This window comes from Lates calcarifer, linkage group LG20, assembly GCF_001640805.2.
Source record: "Lates calcarifer isolate ASB-BC8 linkage group LG20, TLL_Latcal_v3, whole genome shotgun sequence".
NCBI lineage: Eukaryota > Metazoa > Chordata > Actinopteri > Centropomidae > Lates > Lates calcarifer.
Window position 1 is genome coordinate 14,428,522 of NC_066852.1, and position 20,896 is coordinate 14,449,417.

The 20,896-nt window shown below is 41.6% G+C and overlaps 2 protein-coding genes across 3 annotated transcripts; both read right to left on the reverse strand.

The window, feature by feature from the left end:
* Positions 1-710: 710 nt before the first annotated feature.
* aldocb (aldolase C, fructose-bisphosphate, b) lies at positions 711-10,829 on the reverse strand. Of its 2 annotated transcripts, XM_018691669.2 has the most exons (10): positions 10,673-10,783; positions 6,678-6,741; positions 4,889-5,005; positions 4,033-4,244; positions 3,358-3,412; positions 3,094-3,254; positions 2,879-2,962; positions 2,591-2,765; positions 2,029-2,228; positions 711-1,927 (listed from the first exon to the last, which is right to left on the reverse strand). In XM_018691669.2, exons 2-10 carry the CDS (start codon positions 6,709-6,711, stop codon positions 1,835-1,837), a joined length of 1,131 nt encoding a protein of 376 aa, XP_018547185.1. In that variant the 5' UTR covers positions 6,712-6,741; positions 10,673-10,783; the 3' UTR covers positions 711-1,834. The 2 variants fall into 2 exon arrangements, with proteins under 2 accessions (XP_018547185.1, XP_018547186.1); XM_018691670.2 differs by lacking the exon at positions 6,678-6,741 and having other exon boundaries at positions 10,673-10,829.
* A 663-nt stretch (positions 10,830-11,492) lies between these two features.
* On the reverse strand, positions 11,493-20,499 carry rskrb (ribosomal protein S6 kinase related b). The gene is made up of 13 exons (XM_018691015.1): positions 20,184-20,499; positions 18,370-18,660; positions 18,199-18,282; positions 17,822-17,890; positions 17,106-17,175; positions 16,188-16,295; positions 15,155-15,195; positions 14,338-14,365; positions 13,960-14,049; positions 13,710-13,798; positions 13,322-13,432; positions 13,096-13,209; positions 11,493-12,947 (listed from the first exon to the last, which is right to left on the reverse strand). The coding sequence occupies exons 1-13, from the start codon at positions 20,211-20,213 to the stop codon at positions 12,711-12,713; spliced, it is 1,362 nt and encodes a 453-aa protein (XP_018546531.1). The 5' UTR covers positions 20,214-20,499; the 3' UTR covers positions 11,493-12,710.
* Positions 20,500-20,896: the final 397 nt, after the last annotated feature.

Below are 20,896 nucleotides of genomic sequence, written 5' to 3' on the forward strand. Positions count from 1 at the left end.
AGTGAGTTGGTTTGAGACGCAGTGAGGGACAGGAGCCGCTGGCAGACCCGGTAGAAATATTAAACGCACAAATCCAATGTGAGCTATTTTGTCGACCACCGCCCCCATGTGGTAGTTTAGAGCCCAGTGTTGATTCTAGCAAAATGAACATTATTTATTTCCATTAAGCTAAAAAGGTCCCCAAAACATTTGTGTGTAGCTATAAATACACAAGTGACTTAATAATTAAATACATAAATAAAAAACAACTCAAAAACTAGGGTTATAGAAAAAAGAAAAGCAATGATTACTTTTTAAAAAATGTGTTACACTTCATTAATCCAGAGAGGTTGCCAGTGCTCTATTATGATGTTACTGGATTATTATTATTGATGTATTGATATATAAGTGACACCCAGCGGTGTAGTTGGTCTAGGAGGAGCTAATTTTACCACTATTTAATACAAAGTTAAAGCTCTTTAATCTATAATAAGACATCATAGTAAAAGTTTTGTGTGAAAAATCTGAAAAGTAACTAGTAACTTTATCTGTCAGATAAATGTGGTGGAGTAAAAAGAACAATATTTAATTATACTACAGTAAATGTTCTTGAGTAAATAACTACAGCTGAGCTTACATCCCAGTATAACATGGTCCTAACACAGTATAAAACTGCATCCAAAAGACACACAAGGCATAGAAGCTACAACATCACACACACAGATCTCTGCTAGTTTTTAATGTTTATTTTAGTTTATTTTTCTCCACTATTTGACACACCAAGTGCTTCAGGAACAATATTAACATCACAAACATCACAGTATTCCAACACAGCAGTGACTGCTTCCCCACTGCTAACCCCACAAATAGGTCCACTTTATGGGTGCGTCGACAGAAACCATCTCGTCTTCCCGTGGGGCGGGCCGGGGGGAATCAGGAGAAGGGGGATGACACACAAGCATCACATAATATCGACACCTTCACACAACTGAATACATTAATTACTGTATGTAATTTAAAGCTAATGTTATACTTAGAATAGACACACAAGATGTTCCTCTGATTAGTGGTGATTAGAAGCGTGAGAACAGAAATGTTAGGATGAATCCTAGTGTGTTAACGGTTTGTTACAGTGTGCCTACTGACCTCTGCTGGAGCTACAGCTGTCTGAAAGTACAACGAGCACCCCACACTTTAAGACGTTGCTCAAAAAATAAAAGTCAACTCAATCTGAAAAGTCTTCAGACTGTTTGTCTTTTCGTCTTGTCCCGTACCGGATTGTACTGATGCCACGAATAAATCGGTTGGTCCCACTGTCAGTGAGGATGTTAGTGTCGCGTTGTTTGTTCTGATAGAAGCGAAACACAGATACACACAAGCTGATCTGGCCTGCTTGGGTTTGTCTCAAGATTTATTATGAGGGGGGATAAAGGCAGAAAGCACCGCGTGTGGAGACAGGTGCAGCTAGGAAGAGGCATGAACTGAATACTGACTGATTATCTTGACTTACTGTACATTTTGCAGCCTCTAACTTCCTATCTCTGAGCCCAAAAAGTGTTACAGACAGACAGCTATACATTAAATAAAACAGCTGTCCACTTCAGTCATAAATTGTCTCAAAACTGTTTGATTGATCAAATAGATAAAGAAAAAAAAAAACAAGCCTGTTCCCTTTAGTATTCACGTTTCAGGTTATGTTTTTAAATACACATATCTAATAACGTAATTTAATAACTCTGACAACTCTAAAGTACAGTAGACAGCGCAGGCCTGTGATCGATGGAGGTGTGAGGGGGAATAGCAGAGCAGATATAAGACTATAACTAGGCCACAGTAGTATGTGGTAGTTTGATGTTTAGTAGGCGTGATTAGCCACGTAGAGGGATTTTGCTGCGGCACCGCCGCTTCCAGAGGACTCGTACTTGCCGAGCGCAGCCAGGCCGTTTGCCTGAAGAAGACAGAGAAGAGACAAAAAAAGGCGCAAGTAAGAATATTTGCACGGAGGAAGTTTCAATTTCATTTCACTCTGCAAAGATGTCACTGTCTGACCTCAGCGCGCTTGATGAACTCCTCGGTCGCGGCCTTCTCGTTGCTAAGCTCTCCTCTCCATGCGTTCAGGGCAGAGGCCTGCAGGGCGCGGCCGTAGGAGAAAGTCAGGGCCCAGGGCCTGGGGAGCGGGCAGTTGTTCATGGCATTAAGGTTCACGCTGGCCTCCTCTTCAGACTGGCCGCCTGACAAGAAGGTCACTCCTGAGAGAAGACAGAAACAAGCAAATACACACATTAGCTCCCTGCTCAAGCCTATGTTTTATTTAATGGGTCTGTAAACACCTAATAATATCCTAATAATTTCTGATGTAAATATCACACTATGGTTTGAATGAATTAATCTAAAATAAATGCTAAGCTAATGTATTGAGCACAGCATGTCAGCTAAATATGCAAAAAAGAGGAGTTTGTCCATTGGCAAATATGCAAGTCAACATATGTAGAGCACATTCTTAAATCTCAGTTGTCTATCAAATCAGTTTAGCACATGAATGATTTCTGACGTTTGAAAACGTTGTTGTTTTTATTACTATTTCTGTTCTTTAAATGCATCTGTCTCTAACCTGGGACAGCAGGAGGCACAGTGCGACGCAGAGCGGTGACAGTAGCCATGGCAATCTCCTCGCTGCTGTACTTGGTGGGGCAGGAGTGTCCGGCTGTGACCATGTTGGGTTTCAGCAGTGTCCCCTCCAGGTACACATGGTGGTCTGACAGAGCCTTGTACACTGCAGCTAGGACCTAGCAACAGGAGACAGATATATATACTGAATGTAAAAAAGACTGTGAGATTCACATACAGTAAAATAAACACTGTACAGGATGTATGCAGTGGTTGGTGTTGTGTATATTACCTTCTCGGTGACATACTGGCAACGTTTCAGGTCATGGTCTCCATCAGGAAGGATCTCAGGTTCCACAATAGGAACAATACCATTCTAGGAGACATTATAAAGTAAAGTTTAAGTTAAACTCTCATTTCAACTCACATTTAAAAAGCACATAAAAAAAACGGAGGGAATACATCTTTAACCTAACTAAATAACAGGCTATGCAATCTCACACCAACCTGCTGGCAGATGCTAGCATATCGTGCCAGTACATTAGCATTCTCAAAGATGGCCAGCTCGGACGGCGTGGTGTCGCTGATCTTCAGCACACAGCGCCACTTGGCAAAGTCTGCACCGTCCTTCTTGTACTGTGCACAGCGCTCAGACAGCCCGTCCAGACCTAGACTCCAACACATACACAGAACCATCCATCAGAAACACAGCCACGGGTGGGGGGTTGTCATGTTTGTGAGATTACAGAATGTGTTCCTAATGCTTCCTACCCTGAGTGGTGGTCTCTCCATTTGTTCCAGCGAGGGGCACAACACCTTTGTCCACCTGTAGAGACAGAAATAGAAACTTAAATTGTCCTTCAAATTCTCAAGAGCACCAATCTTTCCTTTGAACTATACTTGGTTTTCTATATTATCTAGAGCTTCCGATAGAAAACCCCATTAAGACTATTTATTCTCACATTCAAATTCTCCATCCATTCGAATGGACAGAAAAAAACATCTATTCTAAGAATTTTATCACTTTTTTTATTGCTGATGATTTATGAGTGTAACGTGTGTTACATTTAACACGTTCAGAATTTTCTTGAACGTACGACCTGAGAGCTCTTTCACCCAGTTTGTCCTCACAACCTGATCTGTTGTTCTGGGTGGGTCTGTGTGTATCTAAACATGTTGACAGCGAGCCTGTGTTTTCATATACAGTGTAGGAGCCTTTCTAGTTTTACCTGCCAGACAGATGATGGCTGTCTTTTTGCTTGCTGAACCAAAATACTTGGCTTAAGTCTAATATCAACACTGTGGAAAGGGGACATTTAGAGCCAAAGCAAAGAGCCACCAAATAAGGCAGAGAATCCCCGACTCACCAGCCAACAGCTGAGACCAGGTCTTGGTTAAAATGTGTGTCTACTTTGAAGCTTTAAATATGACAGAAACATCGTTTACCTTGATGCCAACAACAATGCCGCGGTCTTTGATGAGCTTGGCGAAGGGAGTGCCGTCGTCTGTGTTCTGGTAGAGGGTTTCGTGGAAGAAGATGACCCCGCCGATGCAGCTGTCGATGCGCTGGTCGGCTGTGAAGAGCAGCTGGCGGTAGCGACGCCTGTTCTCCTCCGTGTTCTCGACCCCGATGGGGTTCAAACGTTTCGCCATGCTGCCTGTAAACACCACACACACACACAATTATTCTCACAAGCTCAAATGAAGACAGACTTCATTAATGTGTACATAACTGCATAGTTAAAGGCTCTGACACTGCCTCCAATTTTTATGATTTTAGACTTTATTTATTCAACGACAGCTCAGCTGTAAAACCACCTTTTTCAGTGTGTAATGCATGAGACTGTAAAATATTATTTTAACTGATCTACACCTTTTAAAGTGTCAAGGTTTATTCAGGTGAAAACCTATACAAATGTGATATCACTGAGTCAATTAAAGTGTCATTTCACACTGTTTCATACATGAAATGGATTTTTCGATTCAACCAGTGGAAACTGAACCCAGTTTTAAAGTGATTCTGTAAAACCAACAATCAAAAAAGCCAGTGTCTGAGTTACAACAGGGTAATTTTCTTATATACTGATGTAGGTTGCTATATGAGTGCTATGTGGAAGGTTTGGTGCAACCAGATCCTAAAGGATATTCCAGGTTTCAAAAAGAAGAACATGACAGATAATATCATATTGATGTGACACTAACTGATTAAGATACATAAAACTGGGGAGCATGTGGAAACTTGACAGGACAAATATTCATTTTGCAACCACAAACACACACACACACACACACTTGTGCATACCGGTGGACTCATCAGCTGCGAGGATGCCTTTTCCTGGAGCTACTATCCTCTGAGCGATGTCCTGCAGCTCCTTCTTCTGCTCAGGAGTCAGCGCGGGATACTGGTGAGTCATGGTGGCTGAAAGAGGAAAAGAAAGAGTGAGGCATGGAGAGGTCGCATTATTTCACGGTGTGTCGACCTGGAGGACTGCCCAGCACAGGCTTCATGTAATGTCCCTCTACCAACATGGCTAACACAACAGAGAATTGAGCTCCTCTCAGTGAGGGCAGGAGGATGGGTGGAAATGTCCAGTGTGTGTGTGTGTGTGTGTGTGTGTGAAATGTGAGAAAACCAATGACTGAAAAGAACCAGGTAGAAATAACTGCTATAAAGCTTCCTTGTTGGCATTTGCATCATCTGAGTAGGACTAAAAAATTCTGTCTTGTCTCAGTCATACAGAAACAGTTTGGTGGCAGCAACTGCGCTGTCACGACGTGCCAGCCTGCACACACACACACACACACGCTTCAAACCAGATTATTCTGTTCCCTATTCCCTTCTTCACTCTGCCGTAAATAAGCGGTTACGTAACCCTCCCTCCCCTCCCCCTCTCCTCCCCACCATCCCTCCGAACCGCAGAAGACAGAGAGGGAGCGGTTATGTAACAACGCTCCTATATACTCTGCTGCCAGTCCTCGTTATAGCCGCAGGACTGGATGCAGCACGGCTCGTTTCCCTCTCCTCAGCAACACTCTGCCCTCTCCTGTTTTCCGCTGATGTCGTTACAGCCCTCTTTGTGCAATGCACGTATACATGCCTTTTGTTTCTCTGCCTTGATTAATACACAACTTGCTCCTCCATTTTTTGATCACCCCATCTAGTTTCCTGCTGTGCTCACCGGGGGATGCTGCTGCTTGCTGTCTACAAACGATAACTGCTGGGTGCACACGAGATGATCACACATGTGGGGTTTGCACATTCCCATCTTCACACATCCCCTGAAATGCATCACTCCCACTGATGCAGACCGTGCCAGGGAACATGCTGTGACTTGGTCGACTACGCCGGTTGCCAAGCTGCTCCCACCTAACGATGACACTGCTGTAGCTTTGTTCGACATCACAAGTACTCCGGCATGTGCCACAATACTGGATCAGCTATAGATGACTCTGTTTGATGGCTACTCCTTTAGTGACAAAGGTTAGCTCCAGCCAGCTGTGTATGGAGGCGTCTACTGCACTGAGATTTGTATAAAACAAACCACAGCAACTTTCATCTGCTCCATGCAAATGAAAAAAAAACAGCCTTACTAGATAAGCAAGAAGGTATAATCATGAGTGTAGACCTATACAGATACTAACATTTACATCCTACACAATAGACTCATATGACCACTTAATTCCCAACTGAGGCTGGTTTGCTGTGTTAGGACACTGCCTGACATACCCTGTATCCTCTGTGTTAATCCTCAGCTTAAGATAGATGAGATAACAACCTTTACAGCACACGCACACACACAAAGGCCTCTCAATGATAACAGTGTGAAGTTAACACAACACAAATGTCAAGCACAGCTCACTGCTGATGGTTAAGTTCTGCATGCAGGCGAAGTTAAAGAGGACAGACCTGCAAGGGACAATATGTGGACAAGTCAGACCAGGAGCATAAACTGCATGCAGACCTCTCCAGTGAGTAAAGCAAGGTATTTACACTCGATAAAGGCCGACCTAAGCGTGCTGGCATGATGTTTGCATGTGCACAGCCCTGCTCCACTGTTAGCCAGACAAAAAATCCCATGCTCAGCAAATACCTGTTATCTTTTGTGTAGCACCTGCGTGCCTCATCAATACATTTTCAGCAGAGTGGTTGGGTTTCTGTTGAGAAAACATTGCAAAATGATTTGCAAGCAATGTCGAAATTTCATGCAATTTCATGCAATGTCGAGTTAAACTCAAAGAAAAGTTTCCAACGATGTGAGCTTGAAAAGACATAAGAAGAGCACCTTGAAGGACAGTGCCCTGCTGTGAGCATGTGACCTGCCTCTGACATATGATCAGCCTAAAGTAGGTTTGGTGGCAACACACTGTTGCGCACGTACACAAGGAAAAATACACATTTCTAAGCAATGCATCTCTCTACTTCTGAACCATTCTGTCATTCGGTGGACAAATAAATCCAGATGACCAAGATCCAAGATGACAGAGCCAAAAATGTGATGTTGTGGCGACTATCAAGAAACATTTGAGCTATTTAAAACTACAATGATCACAGTGATCACATGGGGTCAAATCCACCACAGAAGAAGCACTCTTCTCCTCAACACTGTGTGCTTCACAGGTTGAGGAGATATTCTATTTCTCAGAGCTCCTGAATGTCAGACTTTCCGGTCACAAGCGAGTCACAAACCCAAGAGACAGTGATTTTACTGTTTTCTATTTTAGTGTCTGCTCCTTATGTGTCTCCTGGAAACACTCTACCTCTGTGGGGAACTTGAGTACAAAAACAACACGAAGGTCCAGTTTATGCTGCACACTCAATAATTATCACCTGCTTGAGGCCTTAGCACCACAGATGTGACAAACCAAAATAAGGGAGTCTATCTCGCACAGCTTACGTAATTTGCTAGTGGGAACAGTATGGAAGAATCAATCAATGAAGACTGAGGGTTTTCTCTTTTTAGAGGGTCGTCTGGCACGTTGCTGTCTTCAGTGATTAATTGATGTATTTATGTATTCTGCTCTAGACTTTATTTCTACAAATTGTCCACAAAAAGCAGAAGCTTCTTTTCCTGACTCATAGAAAATCCAAGAAGCAAAGTGGTCTGATGCTGTGGAAAACATTTCAAATCCTGCACGCCTGGAAAATAAAGCTCTGAAAGGCCGAATGGGTGGTGAAACTGTCGAGTCACTGCCTGTGAAGGTTTAATTCCAACATTTATCGACAGATGGAAAATACTGGGCACTGAAACATTCATTATTCATCCAATCTGATCACAGAGTTTGATTTCCCTCACGTGCCTGAAAAAGATCAATTATTTTAATTGATTTATGTGATTTTTCAGAGTGTTTTAAAGTGGAGGTGCTCTGCCTATCCTGAGATAAAGAGTGCCTCTGCTTTTAGAGAATGACAGTTCAGACAGTTCAGTTCAGACAATCATGTGGTAACTACAGTGATGAAGAGATGAGATGCTACCACCTCAACTTCCTGGGGGGAAACCCTGAAAACTGATTTCATGTTCTTTCACTGCTAATTACATACACTTTGGTAGTATATGGTTGGTAGAAGAGGTGAAAAATATTGACTGCATGTAGCTTTGGTTACATCACTTTCTCAAATTTTGAAGGAACTACTGTACAATGTATAAAGCACTGACATGTGCTTGGGTAAAATAAACAGGAGTCATCACTCAATACAGGATTATTTGACAAACACAGCTTTGAAATGCACTCTATAATGGGGTGGTCATTAAAAATACAAGTTTTAAATCGTGTTCATCGTCTTGCCGAGATGACATTTGAGCTGTGTAAAAGGTTTGATGGGAGGGACAGCTGAGATTATTATGTAGTCGTGTTAGCCTTCTCTCAATCTGTGATTTTCATTCCAGCCTGTTGCACGGTGGTCGACCTCAACAAGACAAACAACATTTCTGCACTGCGACATCAAGATGCGACGGCCAACTCCCCACTGTGGCGTCACGAAGAACCACTTAAAACTGTGATCACTATGTGTTAAATGATACTTTCATTAAACATCAGTCAAATGCAGCAAGCGCTAATCATACTGCAGATCTACAGACATGCATTAACATGCATTAACTCACATTTGAAATTCACATTTCACCGTTCAGATTTAACAGTATGACACAGCAAATTAACTTACGTTTAATTAGACCCTAGTAAAGACACAACATAAGAACAAATACATATGTATTCCCTGTCTGGAACTGATTTTCAACTAGGTTATCATGTATCTGATGCGTCTGTCTACTTTAAGCTTTCACCTATCACAGTGTGATTAGACCAGACACCACACGGTGTTCTTCACGCTACAACAGTCATTTGGTCCCTTTGTGTGAAAACTGATGCTGCACAGGCTCACTTACCAACCCAGGAGAGAGTCAGAGAACCTGAGAACACATAAACAACAAACTCTACATTTCTAGCAACCATGCTGCAGCTGGTTTCTTTTCAAGCACTGCTGCAAGCATTTAACTATGAGATGTTTGAAGCTTGCATACTCTACTGTGTAGTGTTTATAAGGCTGCAGGCAGGGGCTCATTTGGGGTAGACTGAGAATAGCTACTTAAACGCAGGCTGACATTGCAGTTATAACATTTATCGATAGTTAATATTAATTGAGATAAGCATGTGGGGAGAAGACAGGGGCATTTGAAGAGCAAATGGGATCATCTTTGCTGCCATGTCTGTATCATTATCACCACATTTACCCACCTTGTTATTTTCTCTACATTGCAAGCTGCGTGAGCTTTAAGGAGGTGAAATGGCTCCTGCGGGGCAGCACTACGGTCAAAAGTAAAAAGCCTGCTTGCCGTGCTGCATTTTGTTACCAGGCGGGCTGCTGGCCTTGACACTGACGCACGTCCCTGTGTTTGGGCTGTTTGTATCTTCAGGCCTTGCTCCAGCAGCACTAGCAGGAGCGCTGTTTCCCATGCAGCTCTCTGACACGAGAGCCTGTGGCAGACGTCAAGGCTGCGTCCAATGCAGTTCAGAGAGAGGTTGATACTGGTGAGAATGTGCATTTACAGCAGTTGACGTTTCCCTCTTAAATGCTGCTAAAGTAAACTCTGCAATCTCTTCAATTTGTATGATAATTTGAATATATTTTCATTTCCATAGCGCATATGGAGGGAAAACAGATGAGGTTAAAGGAATAACAGTGATAATTTCTGATTAATGTAAAACAACTGACAATTAAGCTTAAACAATTAGTCCCTTATTCACTTTGATGATATAGGGGCTTCCTGCCTCTTGAATGTTAATATTGTCTTGGATTTCTTAGCCCTCTTTGTGGTGAACTGAATAACTTTGGGATTTGGACATTTTTCACCAACAAACAATTGATCCTTGGGATATTAATTGACAGAAAACAGAAAAAAAAGCACATATTTAAATGAATCAACAATCCTGGACTGATCTCGTTTCAGCTCCATAGTGAACACTAAACTAAATCAAAAATATTCTGTATTTGTGCTGTCCTTCTAAAATGAAGTCTGTCAGTACAAATACACTGATGCAGCCAGATGTACGTTTCAATGAATGACTTACTCATATGCAGTGTACTGTATCCATCCCCCCCTCCCATCACATCAGAGGAGGTCTACGTGCTTTGGCTCAGATACATACTGACAGGCCACCTCCCTCATCACCTAACACTGCTGCTCTTCGGATTGATGACCACAATTCATCTCGCAGTGAAAACATATTAAACAGGAGGGTTTGTCGAGTGAGTTTAAAATGAAAGCAGACGCAACAGGCTCATCCTTGAAGGTCATCGTTTATGCGCACTTCCTGTTGCGTATTTCGAGGATGTGCTGTAAATATGCAACTTCACACATATACGTTACAACAAACAGTAGACGACGTCTTTCTGTCAAAGGAGACGACGCCATTTAATGCCAAAGGTACAGAGTAAAGATAATTCACGAGTAACTAGCGAAGGAGATAAAGTTCAGGTTCAGGTTGTGTAGAGCATCTTCATCATAATCATCGTCATCGTCATCATCTATCCATGATCAATAACACATGATCATGGATAGATGTGGAGCAGGTGAAGGTTGGGTCTTACCTGCTGATGGGTGTCTGAGCGCGCAGAAAGCAGGTGAGCGTTGTGCGGATGATGCGGGACGGTCTCCTGTTTCACTGCTGCAGCGCAACGTGACCCTTTACAAAAGCTTAGAGGTCGGGGCGGGGCTCACGCCACGGCGTCATGTGACGCAATGACGCTGACCAGCGAGCGCACATGCGCTGGACGTCACAGCCCAAAGCGTGAATGCAGCATGATTCTGCAACTTTGAAGAAATAAACTGTGGAACAAACATGACCTTTACCTAAAATATATATTGTATTCCTAATATATGTTGCATTCTTTTTTTTTAAGATTTTGTATTTTAACTTTATTACTAAATTTACTTTGACAAAAAGTATTTCATATCATTTCATCGCTTTTATCCCTTGTTTTTAAAATATGTATGTACATTTTTACTTTTATTGTGTTGTGTACTTCTTTGTGCCTGATGTGTTATGTACTATGCGTTAAATAAAGTGTTTTAAAAATATTTAGCAGAGGTCTAAATCCAAAGAAGCCAAAAATAATCATCCAGATATTTATAGATGCTTTATCCCTGTGAATGAGCTGTCTAATGTAAAGGGTTTTAGTACTGATGTTTTTCTCTCTCCACCCCCTGATGTTAATAGTTTAAATTGTACAAATGTATGGTACAAATGCAAGTAAATGTCCACTAATGGATATTTGACTAAATGTGATTTCATAATCAAACACATGCATGTTATGAAAGTGAAGAAATGATGGGTTTCAACATATCACTGACTTATATGTTGAAATCTGCTGTCAAAAACGGCACTTAAACGCAGACAAAATCAGCAGATCACTGTATAGTAAGAGTTTAATATTCCATCTGTGCTACATGGTAATTACAAAAATACCTTGTAACATTAACATGTAACATCAAATAGCATCCAAAATATTCATATAAACTTTGTATAGACGAATTTATAAATAAGAATTTTGGTGGCAAAAAAAAAAGCAAGCTCAGGATCACACATGTGAGGCATTCTGGGAACACATCAGGGCATACTTTACAAAATCATAATATAATCTGATGATCAGGTAAGTGCATGATGGTGTGATTACTGGCTAGGGTTACGGAAGCCTTGGACAATAGAAAAAGCCCTGTATCTATCAAAATGTTAACTGGAGGTAAACAATACTGTTGTTCATTCAACCCTTACAGTCCCAGCTTAGATCTGCACAGTCGGGTGCCATCCAGGAGTCAAAATCAAGTTCGACTTAGGACCTGAGTTGCAGGTTATAAAGGATAAAGTACATATTGAAGGCGTACACATCTTGATCTGATGTTGTTGATGCTTGCATGGTTTTTCACATGGTAAAGCAGAGGGAGTTTAGGCAGTAAAGGTCAAGTTCAGGAAAGGTTTTTGAATAAAGGTAGAGAATAAAGATCACTGTATAATCACTCAGAGGATTAAGGAGAGAGTTTCTTCTGACCACTTCTGCCAAAGTGCTTGCGTAACCATGCCACACGAAAACAAAGGCAGATGCTCACTTTGTTGAAGTGGTTTGGTTGACTACATATAACTTGTGGCAAAAAGAAAAAGAAAAAAGAAAACATGAAATTTGGTGCATTGTGTTCAACCAGCGTGACTTTTCTATGAGGGGTGAATTTGATAGCGGTTGTACATTATGTCTTAACAGGGCAGCCATGACCAGTCACTGGAAAACTGAAAGTAGATGGACAATAGCGCAATCTTTCTTGCACAACTGTTGAGCAAATACAGTAGGCTTGAAAAGGTGCTCATTGGAGAAAGGCAAACAAGTAAAAAAAAAAAAAAAAACACAAAAAACCCCGGTGCTCAGTATACAAGTGGGAAATGGTGTTTTTTACTCAGCTGAATCATTCCCATCTACACTAGATCCAATTAAACCCAATAATTACCTATTTTGGCCTTTACTAAATAAGACATTTTACAAGGCACACCACACCTGTGTGTAAAGGTGAATATGTGTGCAGAAGGACATTTCTGTAGACCTCGTGTGTTAGTGATCAGACTGTAAACTCAAAAGTCTGTCACACAAACACTTCTCTGCGTGGTCCTTTTTCCTGAGGAAGCTGCAGTGGGAGCGCCGGGCCAGGCAGCGGTGAAGTTGCGTGAGTCTGTGTGCCGGCATCCAGCTGCGTGTCTGGCGTGGCCGGAGGGCTGAGGAGTGAGTCATAGTCGAAGCCCTTCAGAGGCTGCAGAGACAAAGTGAGTCCTCGTCGAGCTTTGGCAGCTCGGTCCGGTCTCTCTCTCAGCTCCAGAATCACCTGGACAGTGACGATGGGGGAAAAAAAATCGCTTTAATTTACCTGCATATTAAATGTTTCTTCAACAATCTGACTCATGTTTGAAAAAAAGGGGGGTGTGGGGCGGGGGGATAACCCAACTGACTACATCCAGACATTCATCAGTTACCTCCACAGGCTGGCGCTGCAGCAGGGCGAGGTCAAAAGTTGTTCCGTGGAAGAAGGTTTGGCGTTTGAAACGGTCCAGGGTCCTCAGGCGACGGGAAGGGGTCTTGCACAAAAGCTGGACAGACAGACGGGTGTAAGCCATGATATGACTTGTTGCATGAAATGAAACAGTCAGTAGTGCAGATTTGAGTGTTATGGAGCAAAATTAATATACTTTGTGTAATTACCTCCGTTATTAGCAAGGCAAATGGGGGGCTGAAGCTAAGGGGCATTTCATAGGGAAAACCCCTCACTTTCCTCAGCATGCTGCAGTGGTCTGGTTCTGGAGTCACAGGGAACTGAGGAGAGTTGAAATAGTGACAGTATTTAAATTTTTAGAAAGCTGACAGACTTTACATGGCAACACAAACACATATGAGCCTTTTAAATTCTTTTAAAGTCTCCTCATATGGTGAAAAATGTGTAAAATTGCCTCATGAAACAAACGTCAAATGTGTTTTGCAGTCCTCTTTTTACAGTAAAAATCAAGCTCAGCTGTGTCACTGCAAGAGTAATTGTGAGTAATATCATCTTATCATGCAGGACACACTGAAGCTACTGGCAACAAGCGCTCACCTTCCCAGTAACCAATGAGAAAAGCAGAATTCCCAGCGACCACCAATCAGCTGCGTGGTTATAGGGTCCGCCACTCAGCACCTCGGGGGCTGCAGAGCAGACAGAGCGTGTTCATGGCACTGGATGTACTTTATATTTGAACATTAATACATTCGCTTCTTAGTATAATATATATTAAAAATGCACCAAGTGTCAGTCTGTTAATGTGTTCCAGCATCTGCACCCGAGGCAGATTCAATATATCTCTCACCCATATATTGGATTGTTCCACAGATAGTAAAGGCTCGTCCTCCTCTCTCCAGGCGACGGGACAAACCAAAGTCAGCTAAGCGGAGGTGTCCTAGAACAGACCATTTACTCTATATTATTATGAGCACGTGGCTCTGAAATCAAACTCCTCTGATGAATGCAGTGACAACATTAATAATAATAATACTACAGTCTTAATCTGATTTGCTTAGTGTATGTAACTGGATGCTGTTCCCTCTCAGTGCTAACAGATGTACAGTTTGCATTAATGTGTATTGAGTGACAGCTGAGCACAGACAGGATGTTCTCTGGAAGCTTCTGTGCTTCTCCTGCACACCGGAGCTATGCTGCCCTCTGCTGGGGACAAGGTTTTACTCACCGTTGTCTGTCAGCAGGATATTCTCCATCTGCAAAAAAGTACCAAAAAGGACGGAATTAATCACCCATGAGCTCAATGAACTTGGCTTGGATTTCTTGTTCTCATTATTAAATTGCTTGTGAATTCTCATCATACAAACACAGTTTGGCATTTTAATAGTATAAATAATAAAAGTCATAAAAAATTATTTGTAACCTCTAAACAAACTCAACAAAGACCAAAAACTCCAAACAGCTTCAGGATAACATGTTATGTACTGTTGTAACCGTACTAATAAATTTCAAAATACTTCGATAAAATATAAATGTAGCAAAGGATTTTTTTAATGAGCAAAATACAAACATGCATCAATGAACTGATGAACAAAGAAAGAGATTACTTTGAAATGGTAAAAATCACAACCTTAAGATCATTGTTTAAAATTCATAAACTGTAAAGTGTTCAGTGTGTAAAGGTTTTTTACAGGTGACCATGCAAAATATTGTTTAGTAAGATAAAAACAGAAATAGATTTTTAAAACATGAACGCTGCACAAAGACTGCTGAGTTGGCTGTTCACATGTGGAATATGTAAGTAGGGCAGTTACTTGGAGAAAACCGAGGCGATGAAGAGAAAAAGACCTTTTTCTGGATAAACTTCAGGCTTATAGCATTTCTTTTCTTTCCTCTACTATTTGCAGCAACTAAATTACGTGAGAACTGGTGTTATATATAATGGTTGATAAACAGAAATACATTTGTTTGCATTTTGCCCTTGTAATCTGACTGAGTGATGTGTCATTTTGGTTCTAAAGTTGTGAAATACTTCTGTGTTTTACCTTCACATCTCTGTGGATGATCCCAAAGTCATGCAGAAAACCTATGAAAAAACAGCAAAAAAATAAATGAAATGTATTAAACAGTAAATATGTTTCAAATCCATCACTCTGTCATCATAATGGTAAATTAAAAACCCTGGCACTGACTTTCTGCTGTGGGAGATCCTTTGAGAGCTCATCTAATTTTAATTAGACGTCCTTCTTTAATTACAGTTAAGTAACTGTGGAAGCTTTCATGTGGATCTGATTCTTATTTGAAGAGAAATGTGACATGTATAATACAGTAGGTATGGTTTGATCTTTATCACATTCACAAGTGCAAACAAGCACAATGTCCTTAAGCAATTAACACACACATAATTATAACCTTCTGTGTGTTTATTGAACACATCCACTAAGTATTCACAGTACTGGTGGAAAAAGTAAGTGAACCTGTGGTTTTAATGACTGATTGAACCTTATTTGGCCGCAGTAACTTTAAACAGTAGTTGTAGCTGCAGGTCAGACCCACTCTTCCTCATAGAAGTGCTGCAGCTCAGCCATTTTCTTAGGACCTTTGATGTGAACGCCATCTCTGTTGAGTTAGATAAGGTCTGGGCTTGACTCCAAAAGGCAGATTTTCTTTGTTTGAAGTCACTCTGTATTAGATTTACTTCGATGTTTGCTGTCACTGTCCTGGCTGGTGGACAGCCACCCTGCCATTATCCTGTAAGATACCTTGATAAATTTAGGAATCCATTTTCCCCTTGACATTGGCGAGCTGTCCAGACCCAGAGGCAGTAAAGCCCCAAATCACGATGCTCCCTCCACAGCACTTCACCTTAGGGACAATGTTTTCATGTTGGTATGCAGTGCCCTTTTTACAATTCAGGGGCTCACATATCTATTCCAACCTGCACTGTGAATGCTTGAATGTATTAAGTACGGACAATAACAATACAGAGTTAATTCATCATTTTAACATAATGCCACTGTATGTTATGTATGTAAGCAGGTTGAACCATTCCTGTTATCATCCTTGGAGAGTACTCACCGAGCGCACACCCCAGCTCCGCTGCAAACACTCGTACTGTGCCCTCTGTGAACTGACCGATCATCTGCCAGTAGGTGTACAGGTCTCCTGTGCTGCAGTAGTCACACACTGCGGGAGTAGAGACAGCATTAAAACACGCCTCAGTCATGTAACGTGAGGTGTAGAGGGGTAGTGAAGGTCACGGGGATGTGGAACACACACTGGTGAGAGGAACTAGGAAAAGGAGTGTAATCTGGAAGCACATAGTTTTGAAAAATAAAGATACAAAGTGGGTTGGGGGTGCAGAAGTGTATAGGTGTGTGTCTGGAATAGTGGACTCCCCCGTCGCTAATTGAGGATAATATTTGTTGATCGCTTTTACATAAGGCGAGAGGGAAGGAAAATGTTCAGCAATGCTAACGCCCTATATCCATATTTATGATTTAAAAGATGTGATTCAATGATGATTCACTGTTTAACCAAGCAGGGCCGGCCTTTCTTTTGAACGTGACACATGTATTCATGATGAGCTGCAGCAGCGTCCCCAGGCTAACACACTCTCTTTTCACAGGGGGTGGGGAAGCAAACAAACTGGGTCACACTTTCTGAGTCAGTGACTGATTTGGAAAAAAAAAGGGTAAATGCTCTGGAGGAGAAATAAAGGGGGGCAAAGCAGCTACAGGATGCACAGGCAGTGGTAGTTTGGGGTTGCAGGGTTGTAGGGGTTTGGTAAAGTTTGCGTCTCTAGGTGCTGTACAAGCAAAACACCCAGAATTAAAAGACTTCACAGGAAGCTCCTTGTATTTTGTTTAACATGTTTTAAGTGTTGGGCTGGGGATTGTGGGTAGATCCTGGACAAGACTACCAAAAAAGTGGAGTGAGGGGTTTTGGATAGTGGATCTGGGTTTGGATTGGGTCACTGGTCTCTGGCTGACTCACTAATGTAGAGGTGGCGCTGTGTCTGCCAGCAGTCCTGGAGGTCATGGACAAATGGGTGGTGAACCTGACGCTGTGGGCAGAGGTCAAAGGTCAACCTGGAAAAATCTCACTTCTGGCCATCGATTCAAAAAGAAGTCCTTTTTTTCCTTCACTGGGTTGTTTCCTGAGATATGGCTTCACTCACAAATTTAGTAACCTTTTGTCTGAAAATCTGACATGAAATTGCTTAAAATTAGGCATTACAGATGTATAATTTTTGAGGAAAAAAAAATCTGATTCCTCAGACAAATAAAAGTGTGTCCCACAACACACAGTGCGATGGTGGCAGTGGTATTCACAGCATAAACTAATTTACATTGTAGCTAAATATATTCCATCAAGGTTTAGACAATTACTTAATCAGAGATGTATAATAATATATCATCTGCATGAACACATATTTTGTTTTAAACCTTGAATATTTGAGTTAGATCTTATAAGATGGGTCTAAAGTCTAGATTTAAAAACAAAATTACTAATAAGCAGTGATAAATATGCCTTTATTTTGAGTCTTGTCGAATGGTTGAGTTCAAACAACAGCTTAAAAGACCTAATGTTTTGATCCTCTTTTGAGTCTTTTCAAAGGCATATATTAAAGTCTAAAAACTTTCAAGATTTTATTCTCTCTCAAATCTACAAACTCTCAGTGATTTTCAAGGCCGGTTCTTGATTCTTACCTGGACTATAACCTCTTCTTTCGACTGTTCCAAGACCCCATGTCTCAGAATCTCTGACTTAGGTATAACCTGTAACAAAAACACTGAGATGAAATATGACTACACAGGACTAACACAGGACTTAAATGATTTTGACATGCCAAAAAATATTTGTAACACAATTATATACATACAAGTGTGTACATTAAAGGCTTCAATGACTACTGTAAAAATGATATGTCCTGACTTGAGGAAATTTTTGACCATTAAAAGGAGATTTCTGGTTAATTTTGAGACTATTCAAAACAGTATGCTTTTCTTTAATCTTATGTTTTACAGGCCTACAAATAGTCACTTTGTATATTACTGTATTTGTGAGATTCGGGCATAAGACTCACTTTCACAGCATATGTTTTCTGTTTGGCCTTGTCTTTCACTTTCAGAATGGGTCCAAACGAACCTTTGGCAATGTAACCCAACACCTGGTGAAGTGAAAAACACAAGTGATGTATTATCCGGTCCTAGCAAGCCTTATTGGTGTGTACTATGTTGGGATTGGTTGGGTCTACCTGAAAGTGTTCGTGCCCAGGCACAGTTCTGTGGGGGAATTCAGGCAGGAACATGGTAATAAACCCCGGCAGGCTCCACTCTGCTCTCAGCTTCTCTGGGCCAACTCCCGCCAACCTCAGGACGTGCTCTGGGATGTCAGGAGACTTGCCTTGGAGCATTCGACGTTGGCCAAGACGCAGGGCCGATGGGGCCAGGCGACAGATACTTGCCGGGATAGACAGACCCATGCTGGAGAGGAAGCCACGCCATCCTGATGTGAAGTGCTCATCCTCTTGCCCTTCAGTGGGCCTCTGGAGAGGAGACAAGGGGGGAGAAGGACACACAAAGAAGCAGTTGTGGCATAGGTTATTAAATGGTGCAGCAGGTGTAACATGAAAAAAAAAGCTTATACAACTGTGCAGTTATTACTCTGAATGAATATGGATCATGTCAGTGCTTTCTGGGAAGACATTTCAAAGAAAAAACTTTTATGTGAATTTCCTACCAAGATTTCTAAGGGCCAGCTCCTAGAGTCTCAAACTGACAAACAATGTTAATCCAGGGACTGTTCATTTGACAGTATATTTTGCAAGCACAAGTATCAGCACTTATCGAAGCTGGCATGCAATGCTAAATAAGCAATGTTTTTTTTACTTGAACGTGAGTTCATAGCCCAGACATTCACCAGCAGCCAGCAGAAGTGTTATAAGCCATGCAGGACAAAGGGGAGCTTTTTAAAAGTGTGCAAACACAGTTCCTCTGCTGTTGGGCCAACTGTGTAGCTCCACTTATACATATACTGCAAAGGTCTGCAATTATAATGTCATCCAGGGGCCATTTTTCTCCAGCACTGGTCAATGGGGCACAAGTCTAGTTTTACAGGCAGTGGAGATATAGCCCTATATGTTGTCAGTGTTTTGTTTTTCATGAAGTATTTCTTTTTGAGTATTTTAAGAGTTTTCAGACTCATAAAAACAAATGTACAGACTCATAGACACAAAAACGAAAAGCAGCTATAATAAACTGTCATCGATTTGTATTTGAAACACAAAAGATGACTGTATTTGTTGTTGCAAGGTCATGTTTAAAGACATGTTTATTATGATTTACGTGACATGGTAAACTGGGTACATTTGTGAAAAATCATCCTTTGATGCAAACTAAAACCTCAGCTTGTGCAAACCGCTCTAAAATGCATCAGTCGAGCTCAGTGGCCAGCAACAGCATGGTGCACATCTACTCTGCAGTCACTCGGTCAAACAACCCCTCTCTCCCCCCCGGGCACTGTGCTGCACAACATATCTGATGCTCTGTGGTGCAAGATGTGTGTAATCAACCGTGCAGGATGTTATTATCATCTGAGCCAAATTAAGGAACACACGGACACATCTACAGTCACTCAGCTGAAATAACTGTCATCAATGGGACGTTGTCTGACAACTGACCAGAGATGGCCAGTGATAGGATTTAATTTGAACGCTGTTTGTTTTAAGGAGTTCAATTGGCTATAGATTATTAATGTCAATGCCGGAAGCGTGGCGAGATTTTGTCTTCAAAATAAAAGCGTGAAATTCCATGGACTTTGGAAAACTAACACAAAAGATTTTTAGGGATAACATCAAGAGTAATAGTAACTATGAATGTATTAGTGACTACGACATTTGATTACACGTAAGTTACACTGCTTAAAAAAACGTTTAAGTCAGTCACTCAGTATTGGCACCGTCGTTTCTGCCTGGTGATTTCGGTCACCAAAAATCATCGCCATGGAAACAAGGAACCCCCCCCTCTACGTGCGTCACACCTTAGCAACCAGGAATTTCACTCAACTCACCTTCCTGTTTTTACTGCCGTCGGCCCCCATCAGTGTGACAGGACATCGGCACTGTAACCTCAGTGCGACGTCTGCTCCTCATCCAGGCGCTCACATCGTACTGCGCGCCCTCACGACAGCCTATCCACAGTCCACATGCACAACACAGACTAATTTAAGGCTACAAGAAGCTAACAAACACTCTCTATCAACAATCTGCAGTTGGTCGGTATATTCTGTGTAAATTGTGATAGATATGGCGACATAAAAACAAGTTAATCCCGAGTATGGGCAACGTCAGCGCAAATCCGCCCACATCTTTTCCATCCAATGAGACTGCAACCTGGTGGAGTTCAGCTCCCCCTGCTGCTCCCTGTAACCAGGGCTGTAGACAGCGATTCTACAAACAAGTGACAATTTCTATTATCTTTTGTGTTATTTGCGTGGCTGGTCTCATAATTAGCAGAGGAAAAAAATAAATAAATAAATGCAGGCATTAATGAAACTATAAATTCATTCTTTGGCGCATAATGATATATCTTCAGTTAACCTCTCCATTCAATTCTTGGTCTAAAAATAAACCGGGGCATGCATAATTTCTGCTGCCTTAACATGTTAAGTGAAAACCCACAGACAACATCATGGGTTAATTCATGCATGTTTGTGGCATCAGCGGCTAACTGCAAAGGTGTAACTTAACGTGGGCAATAGGAAAGGCAAAGCAGTTTGGGTCA

Excerpts from the sequence above, each read along its gene's own strand:
- rskrb (XM_018691015.1), bottom strand. The coding sequence starts at position 20,213 with ATGGGGGCCGACGGCAGTAAAAACAGGAAG. Across the intron at positions 16,296-17,105 it reads ACAGCGCCACCTCTACATTA|TGTGTGACTACTGCAGCACA; the intron begins GTGAGTCAGCCA and ends CTACTCCCGCAG. Across the intron at positions 13,799-13,959 it reads TGGAACAATCCAATATATGG|CCCCCGAGGTGCTGAGTGGC; the intron begins GTGAGAGATATA and ends TCTGCTCTGCAG.
- aldocb (XM_018691669.2), bottom strand. The coding sequence starts at position 6,711 with ATGAGGCACGCAGGTGCTACACAAAAGATAACAG. Across the intron at positions 5,006-6,677 it reads TGCTACACAAAAGATAACAG|CCACCATGACTCACCAGTAT; the intron begins GTATTTGCTGAG and ends TTCCTCTTTCAG. Across the intron at positions 3,413-4,032 it reads GCATTGTTGTTGGCATCAAG|GTGGACAAAGGTGTTGTGCC; the intron begins GTAAACGATGTT and ends CTGTCTCTACAG.